Source organism: Dysidea avara, chromosome 2 (assembly GCF_963678975.1).
Source record: "Dysidea avara chromosome 2, odDysAvar1.4, whole genome shotgun sequence".
Classification (NCBI taxonomy): domain Eukaryota; kingdom Metazoa; phylum Porifera; class Demospongiae; order Dictyoceratida; family Dysideidae; genus Dysidea; species Dysidea avara.
In genome coordinates, this window is record NC_089273.1 from 20,825,869 (window position 1) to 20,851,519 (window position 25,651).

Consider the following 25,651-nt stretch of genomic DNA (forward strand, 5'->3'; position numbering starts at 1 on the left):
ATTTCATGTAAATGTCAAATTTCTGAATAGTGTAGGAAATGTCACTGCATGCCATGTGTCCTTGACTTAGGAAATATAATGTAGCTAAATGCCATTAAATTTCTAGATAGTGTAGGAAATGCCACTGCATGCCATGTGTCCTTGACTAAGGAAATCTCATGTAAATGTCAAATTTCTGAATACATGCAGGAAATCTTACAACTCGTCAAACTTTTGGCAGAGGAAATGTACAGACACACGAAATTTCCGGAAATGTCACAACATGTGACCTAGTTTGCATGCTGGGAAGTGTGCTTTGCACACCGGCCTCTACCTAAGACTGAGATTAGTACCTTGAGTTAGCCCCCCCTTTTATAAATCCTATATCCGCCCCTGTGAGTATATAAAAAGTCCATTTTTCCAAAATTAAAAAAATTGGGCTGGAATGCCTACTATAAAGTATATAAAGATCCCTATTATAGCTTCATAGCTAAGCTCTCGGCTAAGCTACACTGCCTCATGAATACTGTGACTGCTTTATTAGAGTATCTCGATCTTGTATGCAATTTTTTTTGAAAGGGATGAAGGGGGGCACGTGCCCCCTGCGACCCCCTGGATCCACCACTGCATTGATAGCACATACATACCACTATTGTACCGTGACATAGACTAAGGTGACTGAGTCCTCGGACACGCACAACCACAGATTAGTCTCGCGTAGCCAGACCGCTACTTATTTTGTGTGGGCGTTTGGAAAAGTAGTTTCCAAACGCCCACACAAAAAGAAAAGTAGCAGTCTGGCTACGCGAGACTATACACAGATGGGGTGTAAGCAAACACCTGTGGCATTATTGTGACGTCAAGTCATAACTCACGCGCATTCCCAATCGCGTGATCAAATCTGGCGGTAAAATTTAAGGCGCAAAAAGTTTAAAGAAGCGCGGGAAGAGTATCGAGTCGAAAGTTTAGGAGGCGATAAATTCACTATTGGGGGAGAAAAGAACGTTGTGACATCACTTTCGATGATACATCAAGCCACCGGAACTAAGTTATAAACTTGGGACGGTTATTAACTCATCTGGAACTTTATGATCTTAGATACAGACACTTATCGCCAGCGTGAGTCGGGTACATTGTCTCACTGATCAGGTGCTCACCGCTAAACGAGCCACTAAAGATCGAAATGGCCAAGAAAGAGATATTAAAGTTGCAAGATAAGTTCAATTGTGTGATTGTGTTTTAGTTGTATGGCAAGTAGCTAATAGACCCTTTGTAGGTGAGCTGCTGCCACAGCAACATCCGCCATTTTGGAGTACAATCCATTTTGCAACCCTGATAGCGGAGGGGAGAGCGTACGTTTAACCTGGTCGATCTTTGCTGTGGAATGCAGAAGAAGCAGCTCTACTTCCTGGTTATTGTCATAGATAATTAACGAGAGGGGATTGGAAACACTCCCTGTTGTCATCGTTTACACCTTTGATCTGTTGGCATGTTTTCTTGTTGGTGAAGAAGACAACCCAGTCTCGTGTGGCCAGACCGCTTTTTTCTCTTTGTCATTGTGTAGGAAGAAAAAAGGGTCTGGAACAGTTCGAACCCCACAATCGTCTTTACACGTCACGAGGCTACATCATAATATGCAACCCATGCGCTTAAAAGACAACTGGCATTGTTTCCGAGCGGCAGTAGAGTAACCACCAGCCCAGTCCGCCCTCTGGGATGCGTATGAAAGTGCACGAATGCCACAGAATCTGTCACAGTGAGCAAGTTTATATAATTAGTCACTAATTCATTTCTAAGATTGCATTTTTTGTTTGGGGTTCTGAGTGGACTTTCTACTGTATGACAGCATTTTAAGCTTTATTTAAATGGATTTTGTCAATCCCAACGGTTTGTATCAAGTTTTACGCTCATAGTAGTAGCACATCAGCTTTCACCAGCGATTGAATACTGGCAAAGGTGGTGTAATGGTGTAAAGTTTGGGGTTTATAATGGCTCGTGTAATTATAAAATATGGAATTTCTTTCAAAACCAAGCCATTCTTTGTGACAGTAGAAGGGGTTTGTGTGGGTTTAAAATTTCTGTTTTAGTGGTTTTTCCATCAGTATGTGTATTTTAGTGAGTATAGTGGAAACCTAAATTTTGCGCAAACGTTTTGCTTGCTATAGCTAACTAGGGTAGTGCTATGGTATTATGTGAAGTTGTAAAATAAACTTATTATGCCTCTTGTAACAGATGAATGACAGAAGAGGACACATAAGGCTTAGGGTAATTAGTCGTAAGCACTTTAAGCCTAAGCCAAAGTTACCGAAGAGTTTATGTGTCTATTTCAAAGCTACACATGTCTGTATTGAAGGTGTCACTTCCCATTGATCAGTTAGACTTCAGTGTGTCTGTACCAGTAACGGCATTTCCAAATGCTCCAGTTTTAACTCTGTGTGAGCTCCACAGAAGATTGCAGTCATGGGATAAGATTCCGCAAGGTAATTATTATTTAATCAGGGTAATATATAGTGATTTTATTGTTTTGTTAGGATGGAGTAGCAGTGCTCAAGTTGACTCCCTCACGTTTTATAAGGTGTCATCTTCTATTGCTTCTGAGCCGGTGGTGTGTAAAGCTATTAAAGTAAACAGTGATTTTACATGGGCTGTTATGGAACTATTTGTACAAAACGTGGCTTTTCTTATGCTAGCAACCTCATGGAGAAGCACAAAAAAGCAACAGCCAAAGGCATACAGCAAGCTAAAGCACTTCGTAGGATATTGTATGATGGCACTGAGCAATTGCATCCATTTGATAATAATTTTGTGTAATTGTACATGTAACATATTAATTCCACACACAATGATTATTAAAATGGTAAAAGTTTACAATTAAGCAGTTCATGTTTTATATGTCTCCTTGTATGTCGAACATCCTGATAAAGTTCAAAATTGGACTGTTCTGCAATGTTCCGTCCATTCATACAAACAAGGACACCGCAATCATTAAAGTTATCCTGTTGTGGTTCTCTACAAATTTGTTTATTCCAACTCTTTGAAACAGCCTTCTGCCCAGCGACCTTAAGCACTAAGTATGTTTCTATAATATCTATACATTCTGCTTCAACTTGGCCATGGCTTGGTAACGAGTCATAAAGAGTTATTTCATGATCATTGAAACTCACAGAAACTAAAGCAGAAACTAAACACCAGTGATTACCATACAGATGTATTGGAAACATCAGTCTATTAGTAAACAGGTCGACTGAATTATGCCATTTGCATACTGCTTTGTATCCAGATGCTGCCAGCTTGGTTTAGAAAAAACTGCTAAATGTGTATGTCCATCCATAAACTTAACCATAATCGCTTCATGTAGCTGTTTATTATCTGAAAATAAAGGTATATACACAAGTAAACAACAATGACTACAGAACATACCATAGTAAGCATTAACGATACCATCAGTTCAGTGATACAATAATGAGTCTTACCAGCATTAATCAAAGACGAAACTTCTGTAGCAAAGTACATTCATTAGGTACCGCATGTCCTCTGTACACAGTCTTGTACAACAACAGCTGATAAGTCATCATCCCCAACATCAAAATCTGCTTGGGTGATTAACCAATAAAGTTGTACATCCTCATTCTCTACTACCTTCTTTATTATATTAGATTTGTGATCTGAGCCTGTTAGTAACAATTTCAGACATTTTCTGACCTCCTCCTCAATGGCCACAAGTAATAAATATGTGGTGTTCTTTACATACTACAAACCTCTATCTACATGAACTGTCCATTCTTCATCGGTATTCAAAGCTGTGGAATCTTTGCTTGTTGTCATCTCCATCAAACAAAGCACAAGCTCCTCATTCATCTCATGGCTACAACGCTCCAACTGCTTTCAAAGATGGCGATGGATGTATCCTAAGTATACCTCAAAGCATTTCTCTCGTTTTCTGTCAAAGGCTCTATGGCATGTGAAGATTGAGCCTCAACCTCTGTCGCTTTACTTATTTCTTCATTAAACATCAAGGTTGTGAGATGTTGATAAAGTGTGGGTGTCTGAGTTACACCTGCCGTGGCAAGAAACTTCTTCCATAGCTTTGTAAACTCTTCTGATGAGCGAACATTAAAAAATGATCGCCAAAGCTTGTGTCTATTGACACTTCCCAGATTCAAACGCTTCAAACTTTTAATGAAGAGATAGTGAAAATTCTGTGATCACTGGCAAGTCTTCAGTTTTCTTACACAATCAAGCAACAACACAGCTGCCTCACATGCACCTCTAGCTGGTTTTGAATTGTACTGAAAAGTTTTGTCTTTAAGTACTTCATAAAGTGCGTTAACCAGCTGGGTATTTGCTGACTCTGTCTCTTTCATCTTACGCGTGATTGAGTCTATCAAGCAACAGTAATAGTTACTGTTAGTTTATGCTCAAGACATTGTACCTGAGGCTGAAGTTGACATAGGCGTGACTAAAGAATGCTCTTCCTTTTGTTATTCCTGGGAACACTCGTCTGGAGGTGAAACAACGTGCTGCATGATACGCTTTCTCATATAATTCGGTAAACTAAATTTTGGATATACGGAGAAAGCACAACAAGGACTGAATGTGTTAATGAGGTGGTTTCCAATCCCCTCTTGTTAATTATCTATGGTATTATTGTAGACAGTGATGCCATCGGGGTTGCAAAAATGGGCTGTACTCCAAGATGGCGGATGTGGTTATGGCAGCAGAGTGATTTATGAACCAGTGTGTGTACAAAGCAATGTGTTACACTTGTATGGTACTAGTCCACGTAATATATATAATCATATATATATATATTTTTTTTTTAATTTACAGAATGTGATAGTGGTTTAAAGGTTTCCGTTGTGGTGTTTATTTGTGATTTGTTGTTGATTGACACGCCCAATACAAGTGAGGGTATTCCCTTACAAAAATGTACTTGTATACTGCATGCAAACTGTTTGCATACTGAATGCAATTTACTCACAAGCAGATGTTTATATGCAGAAGTATAAGATTTGGCCTATTTGCATGTAAACATAGAATTGCAAGCAGCATGCATGCATGCACTTGTGTGCAAATGCTTGTAATTCACTTGCAACCATTTACTTGTATGTTTGTGCATGTATGCACTTGCAAACGTATGCATGCAAACCGCTTGTATGTACTATTGCATATTGAACATTATTAATAAAATATTATAGCATAGGTATACGTATATAAGTTATAGATATAGATATCTAATCCAAAACAGCCAAGCTGTAAAAAAAGTGTGCAGCCCTCAAAAAAGCCATGGTGCCAAGCAGCACAAAAATTCACCTAAATTGTCGTTATTTTTTTAACCTATCTTTTTTTCTTTACCACAGGAAGAAGAAAAGATGAAGTAGATGTACTTTAAATATTTTATCAGTAAATGTACAAATTATATATATAATACATATATTAATTACAGAAATCTCCATGGTGGTTTCTTTGTAACTGAACACTCTACAAGGTGACTTCTTCTAGATGCTCTCTCTACAGGGTGAAATGTTTGTAGCTGAACGATCTACAAGGTAACTTCTTCTAGCTGATCTCTCTACAGGGTGATTTGTTTGTAGCTGAATTCTGTACAGGTGATTTGTTTGCAGCTGAGCTCTTTACAGAATGGTTTCTTTGTAGCTGAACTCTCTACAAGGTGACTTCTTCTAACTGATCTTTCTACAGGGCAATTTGTTTGTCGCAGAATTTTATACAGGATGATTTCTTTGTAGCTGAACTCTCTACAAGGTAACTTCTTCTAGCTGATCTCTCTACAGGGTGATTTCTTTGTAGCTGAACGATCTACAAGGTAACTTCTTCTAGCTGATCTCTCTACAGGGAGATTTGTTTGTAGCTGAACTCTCTACAGGTGATTTGTTTGAAGCTGAAATCTCTAAATGATGGTTTCTTTGTAGCTGAACTATCTACAAGTTAACTTCTTCTAGCTGATCTCTCTACAGGGTGGTTTATTTGTAGCTGAACTACCTACAAGATGACTTCTTCTAGCTGATCTCTCTACAGGGTGATTTGTTTGTAGCTGAATTCTGTATAGGTGATTTGTTTGCAGCTGAGCCCTTTACAGAATGGTTTCTTTGTAGCTGAACTCTCTACAAGGTAACTTCTTCTAGCTGATGTCTTTACAGGGTCACTAGTTTGTAGCTGAATTCTCTACATGGTGGTTTCTTTGTAATGAACTCTCTACAAGGTAACTTTTTCTAACTGATCTTTCTACAGGGTGATTTGTTTGTAGCTGAATTCTGTACAGGTGATTTGTTTGCAGTTGAGCTCTTTAAAGAATGATTTGTTTGTAGCTGAACTCTCTACAAGGTAACTTCTTCTAGCTGATGTCTCTACAAGGTCACTAGTTTGTAGCTGAACTCTCTACATGGTGGTTTCTTTGTAACTGAACTCTCTACAAGGTGACTTCTTCTAGCTGATCTTTCTACAGGGTAATTTGTTTGAAGCTGAACTCTCTACAAGGTAACTTCTAACTGATCTCTCTAGAGCGAGATTTGTTTGTAGCTGAACTCTCTACATGGTGGCTTCTTTGTAGTTGAACTCTACAAGGTGATTTCTTCTAGCTGAACTATCTCTTTCCATAGTTGCATGAACTCCCTACAAGGTAACTTCTTCTAGCTGATCTCTCTACAGGGTGACTTGTGTGTAGCCGATCTCTATACAGGTTTCTTGTTTCTAGCTGATCTCTTGAATTCTCTTCAGGGTGACTGCTCTATTAGGATGACTGCTCTATTAGAGTATCTCGATCTCGCACTTGCTACACCAAGTTGGATGTCTTGTTATAACTCCGTGGCTTTAAGTCTGATTCTTCTACACCATTGAGGAGCCTTTCTAAGATGATTACTCCATTCGTACAACGATTTTCAAGGCATTACCCCAAGCGGTTTATCTGGTAGGCGTGGCAAGCAGTCATTTTTTATTAGCTAATCTCGATTGCATAATTGTTACACATTGTTGGTTTTTTCGTTGTATCTTCCTGGTTTTCAGCTCGATTTCTTTATAGCCATAAAAGGTTTGAGGTTCAATAGTTAACCTATTCTCCCACCGATTTTCAGCTTCTTCCCATACGCGGTTTACCCTGTAGGCATGACAACATATTGATGTTATTTTTCGTGAATAATCGCTCATAACTCTTTACCTGTTTATCGTATTCCAGCCAAAGTTTGTACCGAGATGCGCCTTTGTACCCCATTCTGTGTGCCAAATTTCAAGACAATCGGATATGGCGTTCGCATTTTATAGCAGTTTTTGTAAGTGTGCGATAGGAGGAAGAAAAATAAGAAGAAAAAACCAAGAAACTAAGCCAATTTTTGAAGTCGCATATCTCGGGAACGCATGAAGCGTTTTCGCTAAAATTTGGAATGTGGAGTACTAAAGTTGGAGGGTATGTCCACAGCAAAAATCGTCTTGTTTCATCAAGGCAGCACAGAGCTACGGAGGTGCGAAAATTGCGTTTTCTTTCTTCCTGTCAATATACTCACGGGTGTTACGCTCCGGCTTCTTGGGCCGCACGACACACTACCGTGTGTCTTGATATGTATATATATGCATACAGCTGTATAACTTGTTATTTAAGGGTTTTCCTTTTTGTTCCAGCACAAGCACTGTTAATGATAATGTTTTTGTACTGTCCTTAGTAGACTGTAGGACTAGTGCGCACAACACAATACACCAATAAGTAATTTGAATCACTGTCATTGGAAAACTCTGAAAAATATAGGTTACAACTACATTATATACACACAAGCAATTACACAATTTTACATTACATCATAACCATAATAAATTTGTCCAGTCACTACATCTCCACCCTTAATAAGTCCATTTATCAGGGGGTTTCCTTGTCCGGGAGGGGTTTCGCCGAGGTTCTGTGGCCGAAACACTAACAGGGGCAGCAGTAGTTTCTGTGCTTGTATTTGGCCATATTACAATAACACTTTCTTCTTCCTCTTCCCCCTCCTCGGTGGAGTGAGATGCAGGTGAAATGTCACTTGCATTCAAATCAGTTGAATGTGACACACTTGTGTTGGATTGCTGTGAATAGCAGACTCTCAGTTGATCAAAATGTCTCTTCCATGTAAAAGTTTGGTCATATAAAGTAACTGTAACTTTGAAATTTCAAGGTCCTGAGCAATCCACAATCTTACCATTGATCCAACTTGGTCCTTGTCCATAATTTCTAACATAAACAATATCACCAAGGTTAAATGATCTCTGTTTTGCACGTTTGTCATGACTATCTTTCTGCATAGTCATAGCAGTATCAACTCTGTTGTTCACAGTAGGAGTTAATAAGTCTAACACAGATCTGAGTTTTCTACCCATAAGTAATTCAGAGGGAGCAACACCAGTTGTAGATTGGGGTGTTCTACGATAACTAAACAAAAAACGAGCTAATTTCTGTTTCAATGAACCTTCAGACATTTTCTTCATACCATCTTTAAAAATTCTAACTGCTCTTTCAGCTAAGCCAGGATGATATGGAGCTGAGGTTGTATGTCTGATACCATTTTGCTTCAAAAAAATATGTAAATTCAGAACTTGCAAAATTTGGAGCATTGTCTGTCACAATTCTTTCTGGGAGTCCAAATCTTGCAAAAACTTCTCGTAAACATTGAGCAGTTGCAGTAGACGTAGTAGAGGACATCGGAAAAACTTCTAACCACTTTGAATGTGCGTCAATGATTACTAACCACATTTGGTCTAGGAATGGACCTGCATAGTCAATATGTAATCTTGACCATGGATGTGTTGGCCACTGCCAGGGAATAAGTGGAGATGTGGCAGGGTTGTTTTGTTGACTTTGGCAAGAGGAACATGAACGAACCATAATTTCATCATCTATTTTAGGCCACCAGACAATTCCATGGGCTAAACTTTTCATTCGAGTAATTCCCGGGTGTCCACTATGCAATTCATGAAGAACTATGGCTCTGCCTTGTGGGGGTACAATTACTCTATTTCCCCATAGAATACAACCATTTTGTGATGTCAATTCAGTTCTACGATTCCAGTAAGGTTTGAGAGTATCATCTTTCACAAAGTTTGGCCAGCCATGCTGTATAAAGTTAAGTACTTTAGAAAGGCATGGGTCTCTAGAGGTGTAATGTTTAACTTGTTGAGCAGTAAAAGGTCCATCGTCAATTTGTTCTAGTAACAAAACAGTTTCAGGTACTGCAGGTACTTCTGAAGGAACAACAGCTAACGGAAGACCGCTTAAAGCATCTGCATTTGCATGAGCTGCTGTAGGACGGAAAGCAATTGTATATTCATAGGCAGCTAAGGTGAGCGCCCAACGTTGTATACGTCCAGAAACTTGAGATGGAACAGCCTTTTGTACTTTGAACAAGCTAAGTAAAGGTTTATGATCGGTAACTAATGTAAAATGATAACCATACAGAAACTTAGTAATACCAAAAATTCATGAAAGTGCTTCTTTTTCAATTTGTGAGTAGTTAACTTCGGCAGATGTAAGTGTACGAGATACAAACCCAATTGGCTTTTCAGTGCCATCACTCATACGATGCGCTAAGACTGCACCGATACCATAATTGGAAGCATCGCAACATAACAAAATTTCTTTAGAAGGGTCAAAATGAACTAAAAGTTGTGAGGATAAAAGCAAATGTTTGGACTTTTGAAAAGCATTATCTTGATTGGGTCCCCAATGCCAAGAAGTAGCGTTATGTAATAAACTATAAAGAGGAAAAAGTTCTGATGATAAGTTTGGCAAAAAACGATTGTAGGAATTTAGTAAACCAAAATAAGCTCTAAGTTGTGTCAAATTTTTAGGGGTAGGAGCCTTCTGAATTGCATCAATTTTGTCTGAAGTAGGGTGTAACTCTTGTGCATCAATACAATGACCTAAGTAAGTTACAGACGCTGACATGAACTCACATTTGGTTCTGTTAAGGCGGAGTCCTGACTGCTTCATTCGGTTGAGAACTTCTGCTAGGAAACGGAGATGTTCTTCATCATTTTCCCTTGTTATTAAGATGTCCTTCAAATAAACTACAACATGAGCTAACTTTTGAAGTAAACTTTCCATAACACGTTGAAAAATAGCTGGGGCGGATGATATGCCAAACGGTAACCTGTTGTATTTGAATAGCCCCTTTGAGGTGTTGATGATCACATATTTAGTTGACTCGTTGTCTAAACAGAGCTGTTGGTACGCTTGACTCATATCGAATTTAGTGAATTTCTGGCCTCCTGCAAGCTTGGAAAACAAATCTTCTATTTTTGGAATAGGGTACTTGTCAAGAGGTGAAGCTTTGTTTACAGTCTGTTTGAAATCACCACAAATACGAACTGAGCGTTTATCAGCTTTCATTACGAGCACAATTGGAGCTGCCCAATCTGCATGTTGAACAGGTGGCAAAATACCATCGGCAACTAATCTGTCCAGTTCAGCTTCTACCAAAGGCTTCATGGCATAAGGAACAGGTCTAGCTTTGCAGAAACGTAGTGGGACTGAAGGGTCAACAAAAATTTTTGCTTTGAAATTTTTCATCATGCCCACTTCTGATTGAAAACTTCAGAAAATTCTGATAGGACTTCCTGTAATTTGTCAGAATGTATGTTGTGTATAGCCTTCCAGTTCAAGGTAAGTTTTTCAAGCCAGTTACAACCCATGAGACTTGCACCGATTCCAGATACGACTAACAAAGGTAAGGTTGCAGTTTGAGATTCATAATTAATAGTTGCACTCATGATTCCCAAAACTTTCAAAGGTGTGCCAGTGTAAGTCTTTAATTTGACTGATGAATTCTGTAGAGGAACTTAAGGCCACAAGTACTTGTATGTCTGTTCAGAAACTAAGGATAATGAAGCTCCTGTGTAAATTTCCATTGTGAGAGTTTTCCCATTAATATTAACTGTAACATTGTAAGGATTTTCTGCAGAGTTAGTATCCTTGAGGTGAAACAAGCCATACTCAAGTTCTGAAGTTGAACTGAGCACTTCCACTGAATCAATCTGTTTCTCCACTTTGGGTGAGTGACACACTTGCATTAAATGTCCAATCTTACCACAGTTATGATATTTAGCTTTAATGAACCTGCATTGTGTAGCTTTGTGTCCACTCTTACCACACCTGTAACATGTGACTGCAGCTGGTGGCTGTTTACCAGTTGTAGACTTGTGAGAAACAAGCTGACTTGGCTGTTTACTAGTAGACTTTAACACATTAATTGGCTCTGAGGGAGTCCCTGCTCGTGCCTCGAATCGTTTGAACATTCTGGGATGCCGTTTCTTGGCTGGTCGCAATCTCTAACGCCTTCTTGTAGGTTAAGATCGTCTCTGCCAGCAGTAAATGCTGCGTCGTTTCATTGTTAATTCCACATACTAGTCTGTCTCTAAGCATGAGTTCTAAAGTAGCACCAAAGTTGCAATATTCTGCTATCGACATTAACTCTGCCACATACATCGATACTGATTCACCTGGTTGACAGGAGCGACTGTTGAATTTGAATCTTTGAACAATTTCAGACGGAGCTGGAGTGTAATGGTCCTTCATGGCCTTCAGTAGCTCTATCTCATTAGGCTTCTCTGGAGCAATAAGGCTTCACAACTGCTTGTATGCCTATAGCTGTCAGAAAAATGGGACGTTTCTTGGCATCATCCTTTATTCCATTTGCTTCAAAAAAGAACTCAAGCCTCTCAGCATACTGATTCCAGTTGTCTTTGCTCTCTTTAAACTCTTCAATGCGACCAATAGTAGCCATAGTATGAATCCACAAAGCCTCGTCGCCAGTTGTACTGTAGGGCTAGTGCGCACAACACAATACACCAATAAGTAATTTGAATCACTGTCATTGGAAAACTCTGAAAAATATAGGTTACAACTACATTTATATACACGCAAGCAATTACACAATTTTACATTACATCATAATCATAATAAATTTGTCCAGTCACTACAGTTTAGATCACCATCTTTAATCCGTTCATCTGGATACTTAGTCAGTATGAGGCCTGTAATGATGAATTACAAAAATAATAAGTTAAGTTTATATTGTACACACCTTTGATGGCATTCAACTTTATTGAGTTCAATGGCTGCGTTGTTGAGTTCTTCATCGGCCTCCCCACAGCACATGATCCTGCCAAAGTATCTGTCCCAAACACTACCACTAAATTTTTTCTGATAGCCACCATCCAGCTTGCATTGCTTGACAGGATCATGTGCAAAGTTAGCTCCTGCTCTCTCGTCAACTCCAATACTCGTGGTATACCACTCCTTTCTGAATCATCACTACCGCTACCAGAAGCTAGTGCCTCTTCAAGGTGCTTCACTCGTTCATTTAAGGAGTGGTACAGTGCAAGCAGATCAATAGCAGGATCCTGCTGGGGAGCAGGATAGATGTTGGCAGGATATGGGGGTGGATAGTATTGACGACTTCTACGATCTGCTGCCATTGTCATGGTGGAAGTACTTTAAGCCACTGGTGTCATGGTGGCACTACTGTGGCTGCCAACAGAACTAGTCACTGTTATAGTGCTGCTCCCCACAGCAGTAGTGGTGACACTATTGAAAGTAAGTTCAAGGAGCACTAAAGGAGGGGGGAAGTGGTGAGACTTCTTCTAAATCTTCCATAATCTCAGCTTCAATAACTTTGTCCACTTCAGACTTTTTGCTATTCTTTTTCTTCTGGGTTTTAGCCGCTTCGGTTCCAGCATTGTGATTTCCCATTTCCTTCCAGATTCTTGCATCGTAAGTTCCCATTTCATTACATAAAGCTTTATTGTCATTTCCTGAATGAAACAGGAAGTGTATTATTTATTAATGGAACGGTAAAACTTCTTTTTTAGCTAAAGCTACTAGTTTTACAAACTTACCAACTGAAATAATTTTAGCCTCATAGCATCTTCCCTTCCATTTAACCAATACGTTGTTTTTAGGAGCAAAAATGCCATTTATTACATCCTTGCGTTTATGCTGGTTTTTTGGCACCCAGCCCACACAACAAAAGCTTCAGTACGTTCCGTCATGCTCTACGCGTACTAACTAAGTCATTAACAACAGGTGCAGACTATTATAATGAGCGCTCTTTTTCTTTAAACTAGCTGATTGGCTTATAATTCATGGCACGATTATTGCATAATCATCTATTAATGCCAAGTTTTATTGAGTGATTTTACAATGGCAGAGTGAAAGGAAAAGGAAAAACGATTTCCGTATAAACGATACTTGGAGGCAGATAATCCAATTTCCTCTATGCCAAGATAAACGCGACATCGCTATAAGAAAGTCATTAAAGCACTAAAGGGAAATACATTACAAGGTGATAATTGTGTGTTGTGACTAACCATCATTTACATAAGCGGTTACCGTATATGACCGTATTAAAGCCGGGCGCAAATACACACAGGGGCTCAAATATATGCCGGATACACCTAGGGGACTGTCATAATAAATGCTGGGGTGCTAATGACATGCACTGAAATAAATGCTGGGGTTCTAAACTTGTGTCAGCTGCTAACTAGACCACGGTAATGTCTCTTCACCAGTGTTATGATGTCTTGTCTTGTTCGACTATGCCTTCTCTTCTGCTGATAGCCATAGCATATTTATGGTGGTCATTGTCATCTTTCCGCCCGACTCCCAATGTATCACCCAGCAGAGGAGTCCAAATGGTTTTATGTACGTGATGGGCTATGGATTTCGTAGGTACTTGTACTGGCACCTATCATTTTCAATGAGTGGCTAGTAAGAAATAAACGCCCTGGTCCAAATTAACGCCGGTCTCGTTTAAACGCCGAGTCAAAAATGATTTATAGGAAATAAACGCCCGGGCTTCTATACGGTCATATACGGTATGTTTACAGCTAGCAGTTTACAACTTAACTTACCACAGTCAATTACCCACACATTCCAGAATGACCAAACTCCACCAGGTGCTACTATATGACTAGTTACTGTATACAATAGCACAGGATAAGTTTCACATAACCATAACCACATGCTTGCACATACTACATGTAGTACCTACATGTAACCAATAAATTGAACTTTTGGTGGCTTTTAATTCAATCATTAGTTTTATATGGTGCATAAGTGATTATTCTTATGTGAAACTATCTATCCTGTTCAGTTTAATAACTTCATATCATGGTATACACACAATTACAGAACAGTCACAGTCCAGTTTTGAAGATATACAGCACTTTGAACACCTTGACAATGATGACCAGCACTTTGACCTTCTCGATTATCATGACCAGTACTTTGAATGCCTTGATGATGACCAGTGCTTTGAGCAACCTGATGATGATGATGATTATGAAGACCAAAACATTGAACATTTTGATGACCAGTATTTTGAATGTCCTGATGATGGTCTCGATTTTGAACAACAGAGTGATGAGGAAGACACTGATGGTTATAGAGCATCAACTGATGACAAAGCACATAATCTGCTGGCCAATGATACCCTCCTTTATGCAGGTGCTTCCATCACAGTCAATGTAACAATGGTACTTTTGTTGGCCTTTACAGTTCATCACAAACTTACCAATAAGGCCATATCTGATTTGCTATACCTCATTCGTACCATCTGCCCACAACCTAATAATACTTGCACTTTATACAAATTTAGGAAAAAAAATTCTAGGTTGACCATACTAGTCCATTTGACCATACCTAGGTTGACCATACCAGACCCTTTGGCCCTATGTTAATTGTCGTGTATCACTATCTGATAAGCTAATAGTTATCGTTTGCACGCGAACGACCACAGTTAATATAGTTAATAACTCAATAGATATATCAGTAACATAGACAACTACAACTAACTGAATACAAGGTGAAACACAGTATATGTAGATACAGGTACCATTAATGACATCATAAAATATTACACACGGTTATAGCTATATTAGTCAGTCTATCACATCTCCCCCTCTCTAGCTTAAGTGTCATCAGTTGAAGAATCTTCTTGACCATATCTCTTAGGAGGTCGACGGATACGGGTTGATCTGCGCAGTCCTAATGAAAGTTCAGCTGATCCATCAGTAGCCAATCCCACAGAAGTAGGAGCTGACGAAACAAGTTCAGATGATGTCACATCTTGATCTTCCTGAGTAGATTCAGATATAATTCCCTCTAACTCATCATCAGACGATGTCTTTGTCAAAGTTTCAGTTGCACTAGTATCAGTGGTCCTCGCCTTAATACTGTCAACATGTCTACGGACTAGATTTCCATTCTTCAGTTTGATGTTGCATGATAGTGGACCATTAACTTTAGCAACTATTCCTTCCATCCACTTCTGGCTAGATGAAGTAAAGTCTCTTGTGTATAACTGTCCCCCTCTCTAAATTCACGAAAAGGCTTTTGATTGTCATGAGCTCTCTTCTGGTAATGTTGGCTGTCATCTACCTTCTTAGATAAGGTATATTCTGAGTGTAGTAGATCAAACCTGGATCGTAACCGACGGCCCATCAATAACTCGGAAGGTGCCACACCTCTGGAAGTTTGTGGGGTTATACAATACATGAATAAAAACCTAGAAAGCTTGTCGACTATTGTTCCAGAACCTTACATCTGGTGGAGAGCTTGCTTCATAGTTTGGACTGCTCTCTCAGCTAGACCGTTTGAGGATGGTTGATACGGCACTGAAAATATGTGCCTGATGCCATTCTCTTTAGTGAATGCCTGGAACTGTTCACTGCGAAACGTTAGCCCACTGTCTGTGACTATCTTCTGTGGAACACCATGGGTAGAGAAAACAGATCTCAACTTCTGGATTGTCTTCTCTGCTGTGATCTGTTGCATAACTTCTACATTCATCCACTTTGAGTGGGCATCCACGATCACTAAGTACCCATGTGTTCATGAATGGGTCTGCAAAATCAAGGTGTAAACGCCCCCATGGTTGAGTAGGCTATTCCCATGGATGAAGTGGTGCCTTTAGTGGTGACGCACCAGTTAACTGACAATTAGGGCACTCCCTAGCTAATTTCTCTATATCAATGTCCAGTTTGGGCCACCAAAAATAGGAGCGAGCAAGCATCTTCATTTTGCATGCTCCTGTGTGGCATGAATGCAACTCTGCCAGGATCTTAGCTCGTCCTTATGGGGGAACCACAACTCGTGAGCCCCACAGAATGCATCCATTCAGGACACTTAGCTCATTCTTCCTAGCTATGTAAGGCTTAAAATCACCAAGTGTAGCTTGTGGCCAACCTTGTAGGATGCAGCGACTCACTTGGGACAACACTGGATTTGTATCAGTCCACTCCTTAGTGGTTGCTGCAATTACTATGGTTGTTGAGACGTGATCTAGCAAATGGACCCAATCCCCAGGTAAGCAATCAGATGAAGTTGTGACTGGTCTCGGTAGGCGACTTAAAGCATCAGCAATACTCAGGTGTCAGCCTGCTTTCTGACAAATAGTGTACTGGTAAGCACTGAGTGTAAGTGCCTAGCGCTGTATTCTTGCAGATGCAGTAGGGGAAATTGCTTTTGCTTGATTGAACAAATAGGATAGTGGCTGGTGATCGGAATCTATGTGAAAATTGTTGCCCATAAATGTAATTATGAAATTTCTTTACCCCAAATACAATAGCAAGGTTTTCTTTTTCTAGTTGACTGTACCCTTGTTCAGCTGGTGTTAGAGTTCTCGAGGCATAAACTATTGGATGTTCCTGTCCATCGTCCATTACGTGGGACAAAACAGCACCGAAGCCCTTAGGCGAAGCATCACAAGCAAGAAGTAATTGCTTGGAAGAATCAAAGTGTACTAACAATGATTCAGCTTGAAGGGCCTGTTTAGCTTCCTGGAATGCCTCATCTTGTGTGGTTTTCCAACACCAACATGGACCTTTCTTTAACAAGGCATACAGAGGGGCTAAGCGAGTAGACAAGTTGGGTAAGAAGCGACTGTAGTAGTTAACTATCCCAAGGAATGATCTTAACTCAGCTAGGTTCTTTGGAGCAGGTGCATCTTGAATAGCCTTCACCTTCTCCTCCATTGGATGGAGACCAGACTCATCAATGATGTGTCCAAGGTACTCAACCTTTGGAAGCAGGAACACACATTTAGATTTGTTCAACTTAAAGCCAGAATTTTCTAAAATTTGCAGCACTTTATCAAGGCGTTCTAAGTGTTCCTCCGTAATGCTTCCCTGTATGAGAAGATCGTCGAGGTATACTGAGACACCCTGACAACCTTGCAATAAAGTCTCCATGCAACGCTGGAAAATTGCAGGTGCAGCTGATAAACCAAAGGGAAGTCTATTGTACTTAAACAGCCCCTTGTGGGTGTTTACTGTGACATATTGTTTGGAGGCTTCATCTAATGGTAATTGAAGGTAAGCTTGGGAAATGTCTAACTTAGAGAAATATTTGCCTTCTGCTAAAGCTGAAAATAAATCCTCCACTCTGGGTAGTGGGTATGAATCTACCTTGATTGCCTGATTTACAGTTACACGATAGTCACCACAGATACGAATACGACCATTTTGCTTCATTACTGGCACTATGGGTGCAGCCCAGTCTGAGTGACTAACTGGAGAGATAATTCCAGCAGCTTCTAGGGATTCCAGCTCAGCCTCAACTTTGCCTTTTAAAGCAAAAGGAATGCTGGCTTTGAAAAACTTGGGTGGGACACTTTGGTCAACTTGTAATTTGACTTTCACATCTGTTAGCATACTGAGCCCATCCTTAAATAGTAAGGCATGTTTGTCTAACACTTTATCTAATTTGCTTGGTGCCACTATGGTATGAATGTCTAATTGGTTAAAATTAAGCTTACTTAGCCAGTCTATACCTAACAAGTTTGGTCCCTTCTCTTCCACAACATAAACAGTCAGGTGTATGCATTTCTCACCATACTTCACTTCTACAGTGGTGCTCCCCAACATCTTCACAGCTTCACCAGTGTAGGTTCTCAAATTGACTACAGGTTGCTCAAGGGCAGCTTCCCCATTCTGTGCAATGAGATCATAGGAAGCCTTATTGATCAAAGTCAGTAATGCTCCAGTATCTAGTTCCATCCTAACAGGAACATTTTGCTCAAGCTGTATCAGTATTGGGTCATGGGTTTCACTTTGTAGAGTGAACAATCCATATGAAGAGTCGTCTGTGTCTGGGAGGTCTGGGATTTCCTCCAAATAGTGGTGAGAATTCTTGCCACTGTGGTGAGACTTTTCTTCTAGTTTGGACTTGCACACCTTTGCAATGTGTCCAGTCTTGTGGCATCGGTGGCATCCTGCAGTCCAGAACTTGCACTGGGATGCTAAGTGTCTGTCTCCACACCAGTAGCAAGTTTTGATCTGGGGCCCATCTGGTAGCTTGGTCCTTGATGAGTTGGTTGTCTTTCCTGATCTTTGCTTAAAATTGACACCCTTTGTGTCATTTACAAATGGCTCTATTTGCTGAGTGGTGGTGGTGCTGATGTCTTTGTTGCCTTTGGCTGCAGCTTCCAAAGTTACCACTAGTTCGTGGGCCTTCTTGTACGTGAGATCCTTTGCAGCCAGGAGTCGGCATTGAATTCCTTCGTGATTACACCACAAACCAAGCGATCTCGTATCATAGTAGATAAGGAATCTCCAAAGTCGCAGTACTCTGCTAATGCGCACAGCGATGGTCTCTCCCTTCCCCTGGGCGCGATTGTAGAACTTGAACCTCTGCACTATAGGTGACGGTTTCGGGTAGAAGTGAGTTGATAGGATAGCAATTAAGTCTTTATATTTGATTCCCTTCCTTGTTCAGTGTCTACCAAACTTCGAATAGTTCCATACACTGTAGGTCCACTGTTAGACATCAATATCACGACCTTCTTGGCATCATCCTCAACGCCATTTGCCACTAGGTAATAGTCGAGACACTCAACATAGGCGCTCCACTCTTCTTTCTCTGGGTCGAAAGGTGAAACAGAACCATGAGTAGCCATTCTTCCAGTTTATCTCGTCGCCAATATGTCGTGTATCACTATCTGATAAGCTAATAGTTATCTCTTGCACACGAACGACCACAGTTAATATAGTTAATAACTCAATAGATATATCAGGAATAACATAGGCAACTACAACTAACTGAATACAAGGTGAAACACAGTATATATAGATGCAGGTACCATTAATGAAGTCATAAAACATTACACACAGTTATAGCTATATTAGTCAGTCTATCACATTAATAAAGAAAAGTGTTCCATTAAATGCGAAAGCCAATATATTGGCTTTTGTTACACGCATGCGTTCAACTGATATTTAAGGAGCTAATGGTATTGGAACAGCGTGGAGTTGAAGTTCCACCTAGAGTCAACTATCAATAACGGGCACTATAGTTTTCAAACAGCTGCCACTCACTTTATAGAAATCCAACAGCTTAGGTTATTATGCCACAAAGCAGCCTACACTAAGCAGCAATTATCCCCCAATAATCAGGTATGTAAGATTAATAGCGTAAGAGCTGCAGCTAATAGTATGCAAGGTCTGATAAATTCCAGGTTTGAACAAAACCATCCATTTATGAACATTGCGTTTCACTACCAGAAAACAATTCCAAATTTTTTTCAAATTTATGTATAATGTACCTGTGTTCATTAGCTACCAATGACCAGAAAATGGTTTCGATACCTGTAGCATAGAGTGAGTAAGAGCCTTATGATATTTGGCGGTATTTTCGAATGCCATTAATTTTTTATTTAGTCATGCCCACCAGTTGATTTTATGCTTCTGCAAGAATTGCACCAGTGCTAAAGTACAGAAACCAGTAATTAAACACCTTGCATGTATAGAACTGTACTGTGAAGTTGATATCAAGGATATTTTCATTGTTGCACTGCATTTCCAGCTCTTACATGAAGGAGATGCAAAAAAGTGAAAAAATAAAGTAAGGAGAAACAACCTCCTGACCATCCCTATATGTTATTAGTCTAGGTGGCCCACTACAAATATCATCATAAAAAATGAGGGGCTTTCCTTTTTCTACTTTATATGGGCACAAAAAGATGCACACTTGTCGAAATTTTGCTACTTTATGCACCCATATAAGGTAGATAAAGCAATGCCCTTTAAATTTTATGGTTGTATTTGTGGTGGGCTACCTAGACTAACATATAGGGATTGTCAGGAGGTTACTTCTCCTTACTTCATTTTTTCACTTTTTTGCATCTCCTTCATGTAAGAGCTGAAAATGCAGTGCAACAACAAAAATATCCTTGATATCAACTTCACAGTACAATTCTATACATGCAAGGTTTTCATTTACGGTTTCTGTACTTTAACACTGGTACATTTTTGCAGAAGCATAAAATCTACTGGTGGGCATGGCTAAATAAAAAATTAATGGCGTTCGAAAATACCACCAAATATCGTAAGGCTCTTACTCCCTCTATGCTACAGGTATCGAAACCATTTTCTGGTCATTGGTATCTAATGAACACAGGTATATTATAAATAAATTTGAAAAAAAAATGGGCATTATTTTCTGGTAGTGAAACGCAATGTTCATAAATGGATGGTTTTGTTCAAACCTGGAATTTATCGGACCTTGCATACTATTAGCTGCAGCTCTCACGCAATTGATTCTACATACCTGATTATTGGAGGATAATTGCTGCTTAGTGTAGGCTACTTTGTGGTGTAATAGCCTAAGCTGTTGGATTTCCATGAAGTGAGTGGCAGCTGTTCGAAAACCATAGGGCCTGATAATTGATAGTTGACTCTATGTGCAGGCCATTTCTTTCAAATGTGTCATACTAGCTGGAACTTGTGATTTGCCTGCCAAGTGTTTAGTAGTAAATTGCATTCAGTTCAATGACAAGAACAGCTGTAGTATATGCTTGGAATCTGGAATTACACTTACCACAAGTGCACGTAGTCACACTCACGTTTACCTTTATAACACTCTATATTCTGATGGTGTGAAGTATAGCAGATGTATTCGACAAGAGTGAAAAGTAAGCTGCAACACGTGTTCTCACTATAGTCTATCTTAAAGTATTAGAAGCACACATGCGTACATGATTTACAGCAATAAGTGATGAAATATTAATTTACAATACTATACAAATGTCTGTCAACAATACTTGACATCTTCCGGGGGGCCGAGCAAGGAGTGAGTCCATTGCTGTACTTTTTGACGTCCCTGCAGGGCAGCTTGCCGAACTGGTCTCCCTTGAGGTTGCAGGGCTGGTATTGCTGACTGCTCTCTCAGGTTATCACATGATCCAGATATCTTCGTTGTTGTGGGTATTTCTGTGGCTGTGACTTCCAATGGATATAATCTTGCTATCGGCCGATTAGTTCTCTCTGTAGAGGTTCTAACATTTGCTGAGCGAATGAGTCCGTCAGCTCCCTTGTTGACCTGTTCAATCACAGCTAACTTCCATTGCACTCTGGGGGTATCATCATGAATTAGAACGGTATCATCCACCTTTACTGCCTGTGTATTAGAACCAGTTGTTTTATGGAATTCGCGTAAGGCAGTTAAGTATTCCAACTTTCATCTGTTCCAGAAGTGTGCAAGTAACTGTGCATGAACCTTAGCACTTCTGTTGATGTCCACAGTCTCTCCATATGTTGGATCAGTCAGCTCATCGTCCTGGACATCATAGTGGGGTAGAGAAACAATTGGTCTACCATGTAGCAAATGGGATGGTGTAATCGGTTCCATATCCTCAACATCAGGTGACACATAGGTGAGGGGTCTGTTGTTAAGTACAGCTTCCACCTCAACTATTATGGTTTGGAGGCTTTCCAGGGTAGCATGTGTTCTACTCAATACCTTCTTCAGTGATGATTTGGTGAGGCCTATCAACCGTTCCCAGAATCCTCCAAACCAGGGAGCTCTCTTAGGAATAAAGTGCCACTTGACCCCTCTTCTGGCTAAGTCCTCAGCTAATTCTGCAGATGTGAATAACTTCTGCAGCTCCTCCGCCGCAGCTTGGTAGGTGGACGCATTGTCCGACAACATCAATCTAGGTAGTGATCTCCGGCTAACAAATCTGCGGAATGCCTGTAAGAAACACTGCATGGTTAAGTCACAAACAATTTCAAGGTGGATTGCTCTGGATACCGCACAGGTGAAGAGGCAAACAAACCTTCTGCTCTCCAGTGTTGCTCCGGACATACAGAGCTCCTGTATAATCCACACCAGTAACCTCAAATGGGCGTGAGGCATTCAGTCGATCCTTGACTAGTGGTGGGGGATCTGGAGCAGCATAAGGTTTACCTGCAACTCTCTTGCAGGTGACACACTTGCAAAGCAGTGACCGTACTCGCTGCCTGCCTGAGGGTATCCAATAACGTTGGCGTGTCAAAGTTAGTGTAGCATTGACGCCACTGTGGTGTAGCTGTGTGTGTGCCTGCAGTATTACTAGGTCGGTGAAGTGGTGTTTTGATGGCAAAAGGTATGGGAATTTTGCCAGTTCGGACAATGGGGCGTTGTATATTCGCCCACCACACCTAAGTAGCATGTCCTTGTCTAGAAACAATCTCAGCTGTTGTACCAGTGAGAGTCGCTGTGACTGTGACTGCAAATTCTGGAATTCTGCTGAGAACTGCTCATGCTGAACAGCATGGATCCACTTCGCATTAGCTAGTGAGAATTCTGCTGGCAATAAATGCATGGTTGAGTTGGGGATGCGTGTTTGGCATTGTTGGTGAACCGCAAGACATACGCAGTTACCGCTAGCAGCTTGGGTAGGTTGCCGTAGTTGTTGGTGTCGACGATTCTTGCTATTGTGGCTAGTGGACCCTGACTAGACTCAATCTGATCACTGTGCATATGGTCAGCACATCCTAGTTCTAGACAGGTGAGTAGAACTTCTGTAGGGTCCCAGGTTGGCCAGGCAGGCTGTATAGGCAACCATGTTGGGCCATGTACCCAAAGATCTGACGACTTGAGCTGCTCAGCGGTAATGCCTCTAGTCAAGAGGTCAGCTGGGTTGTCTGCTGAAGGGCAGTACTTCCAGCAGGAAGAGATGGCACGAATCTCTTCAACCCTGTGATTGACGAAAGGCTGTAGTTGCTTATGGCTGGCTATCCAATGCAGTACAATCGGACGATCTGACCAAAGCTGCACAGCACAGTCAAGGTTCAAGGATGTCTTGACAAAGGAGCTAAGCTTGGCTGCAAGCACAGCAGCCTTCAACTCAAGCCTTGGCAGGGTGAGTTGCTTGAGTGGGACTGCCCTTGACTTTGACATCACAAGTGAGGGTGAACCTTGGTCCTGTTGGATGTATGCTACAGCTCCATAAGCCTTAAGGCTGGCATCAGCGAAGACATGGAGGAAGGTGTGAGGTGTTAACAATGAAGTGGTGTACTTATAGGGAAACGATAATGTGGTGACTCCTGTGATGGCATCTGCAATCACCTTCCATCTAGTATGAAGATCACTCAATACGGTGTCCCAACCAATGTGATCTTGCCACAACTGTTGAAGAAACAGTCTGGCTGAAATGGTGACAGGTGATATTAAGCTAAGTGGGTCAAAGATGGTTGAGGATCATCGTAAGATTTCTCGTTTGGTGACTGCAAGTGGACTGACAGTGCATGGTGATAGCTGAATTGAATCCACCCGAGTATTTTAGAGCATACCAAGTACCTTCACTGGGTTGTTGTGTTCAGCAACCTTGTGTTGAGACGCAGTAGTTTGGAGAAGTGAGCAATTCGAGGACCATGAACGTAAATTGAATCCAGCACTATTTAGTATCAATCGGGATAGTGTGAAGTACTGGATCGCTACCTCTTCACTGTCACATCCAGACACCAAATTGTCCACATACAAGTTGTGGAGTAGATCCTCACATGTAGCATTAGCGTTCTGAGTCAGGTGAAACTTTAGGGTGGCATTCAGCATAAAAGGGGAGCTGGTGGCTCCAAACAACACTACCTTAAAGCAGTGAGTGACAAAGGAACTATATGAATTGTTGGGGTCTGACAGCCATAGAAACCTTGTGTAGTCCCGGTCGGTCTCATCCAGGAAAACATGTAGAAACTCCTTCTCAATATCTGCTGTAAAGGCAAGATTGTGTTGTCGGAACCGCAGCAGAATGGCACTGAGGTCATTAAGAAAGGGGGGTCCTGCGTGAAGACAATCATTTAAGCTAGGGGAGCCATGGGACTGCTTACAGCTGCAGTTGTACACTATCCGTATCGGGGTAGTGGATGACTCCTTCCTCACAGGATGGTGAGGGATGTAATGTGCATGGCTTGTACAGTCAGTTTCAGGTACCTGTTCAATAAAGCCCTTCCCTTCTTGATCTACAATAATAGCGCCATACTGCCTCTACAGCTCTGGCATCTTAGCTAATCGATGAGCCATGGACCTGGTTCATCTGGAACATACTGAAAAGTTGGAGGGTAGAGGGGGTGGTTTTCCTTCCATGGAAAACGCAAGCTGTATGTCCCATTTGGACGTACTCTAATGTGAGTCTTCATGTACTGTTGAAGAAAGGTATCAGTCAGGTGTTTGTCAGTAGTACTGATAGACTCTGAATTCCACAGACACATATCTTCACCTAGAGACTGACTGGTACAGTGAAAGATGGCAACATGTAGATTGGCTGTCATGGCTTGCTGTGGTAGCTGGAGTGGGCCTGACAGTTCCTGTTCCCACTTCCTCGTCACCAGAAGCCAGTGTTCCAACCTCCAGTACGCCTCCAGTCTCAGTTTTCTATCCATCATTGCCAACACTGTCGACCTCTACTGTACAACAGTTAGCTACCGCAGTGGCAGACTTGATCAGTGGCAGACTTGATCCAGTCTCGCTGTATTCTGAGCAACAACCCACTGACAGCAACAGACCCTGTCGCTACTTCCGCTCTTCCGGCATCCTCACCGGCTTCTATACCATCCACTTCCAGTAAGTCATTCCAGAAACCATATTTGCACGCATCTTTATAGGTGACAACGAGGATGGGCAGCTGGGCACCCAAAAATAGCCAGCATTTTCTAAGTGACAAGATGTCAATTGCTACTCTAGTGTGTATCGTCCTTGGAGGTGATAGACGTTAAATCCCACCTCCAAAAACCTTGATGCCATCGTCTTCGCACAAGCTGGTAGACGCCAGAGTCTCTGTAAGGCTGGTAGACGTGTAGTCTCAGCCAAGCAGGTAGACGTACAGTCCTGGCAGAGAATGCAGGAATGCGCATCAAGGCTCCCCGTTGCCTGACAAATTGGCTACACCCTCCCAGGCTCGCATATCCCACAAGGATGAATAAACAGATCGTCGTTCCTTCTCACAGATACACAAGGAGGAGACATCGGGTTCCATTTGCCAGTGGACCCACTGGGCCATCCATACCCCCATTAGGGTCTCTAGTCAAAGATGAACCACCTCACACCCCGACTAGCGGCAGCTCTACAGTAATCAATGAGGGTCTACCACCCGTCCCAACAAAACTCGTTGAGCGGATACGGAAATGGGAATATGTGGACTTGGCTCAACTACTGGATGACTATCGACAGCCTGATGGATACACACTTCAACAAACTACCGGGGGACAGATCTTAGTTTTAGACCAGGATCAGGTGCAGCGTCGCCAAAAGCAGATCACAGATATTTTCACTTGGCTAAAGGCCTTTTCACGTTATATGGCAGTGTTGACTTCTTGTGATTCAACCACTTCAGCTCAGACCACTGGTGTAGTGGCCCACCTCCACCTTATCTTACAATTGTCC

The 25,651-nt window shown here is 41.2% G+C and overlaps 1 protein-coding gene across 1 annotated transcript; it reads right to left on the minus strand.

The window, feature by feature from the left end:
* Nucleotides 1-21,043: 21,043 nt before the first annotated feature.
* LOC136247913 (uncharacterized) lies at nucleotides 21,044-24,651 on the minus strand. The gene is made up of 7 exons (XM_066039733.1): nucleotides 24,297-24,651; nucleotides 23,566-24,231; nucleotides 22,655-23,421; nucleotides 22,427-22,535; nucleotides 22,068-22,255; nucleotides 21,509-21,982; nucleotides 21,044-21,409 (listed from the first exon to the last, which is right to left on the minus strand). The coding sequence occupies exons 1-7, from the start codon at nucleotides 24,649-24,651 to the stop codon at nucleotides 21,044-21,046; spliced, it is 2,925 nt and encodes a 974-aa protein (XP_065895805.1).
* Nucleotides 24,652-25,651: the final 1,000 nt, after the last annotated feature.

Excerpts from the sequence above, each read along its gene's own strand:
- LOC136247913 (XM_066039733.1), bottom strand. The coding sequence starts at position 24,651 with ATGGATAGAAAACTGAGACTGGAGGCGTACTGGAGGTTGGAACACTGG. Across the intron at positions 24,232-24,296 it reads GTATGTTCCAGATGAACCAG|ATCAAGAAGGGAAGGGCTTT; the intron begins GTCCATGGCTCA and ends CTATTATTGTAG. Across the intron at positions 21,983-22,067 it reads GCAACACTGGAGAGCAGAAG|GCATTCCGCAGATTTGTTAG; the intron begins GTTTGTTTGCCT and ends TGTTTCTTACAG.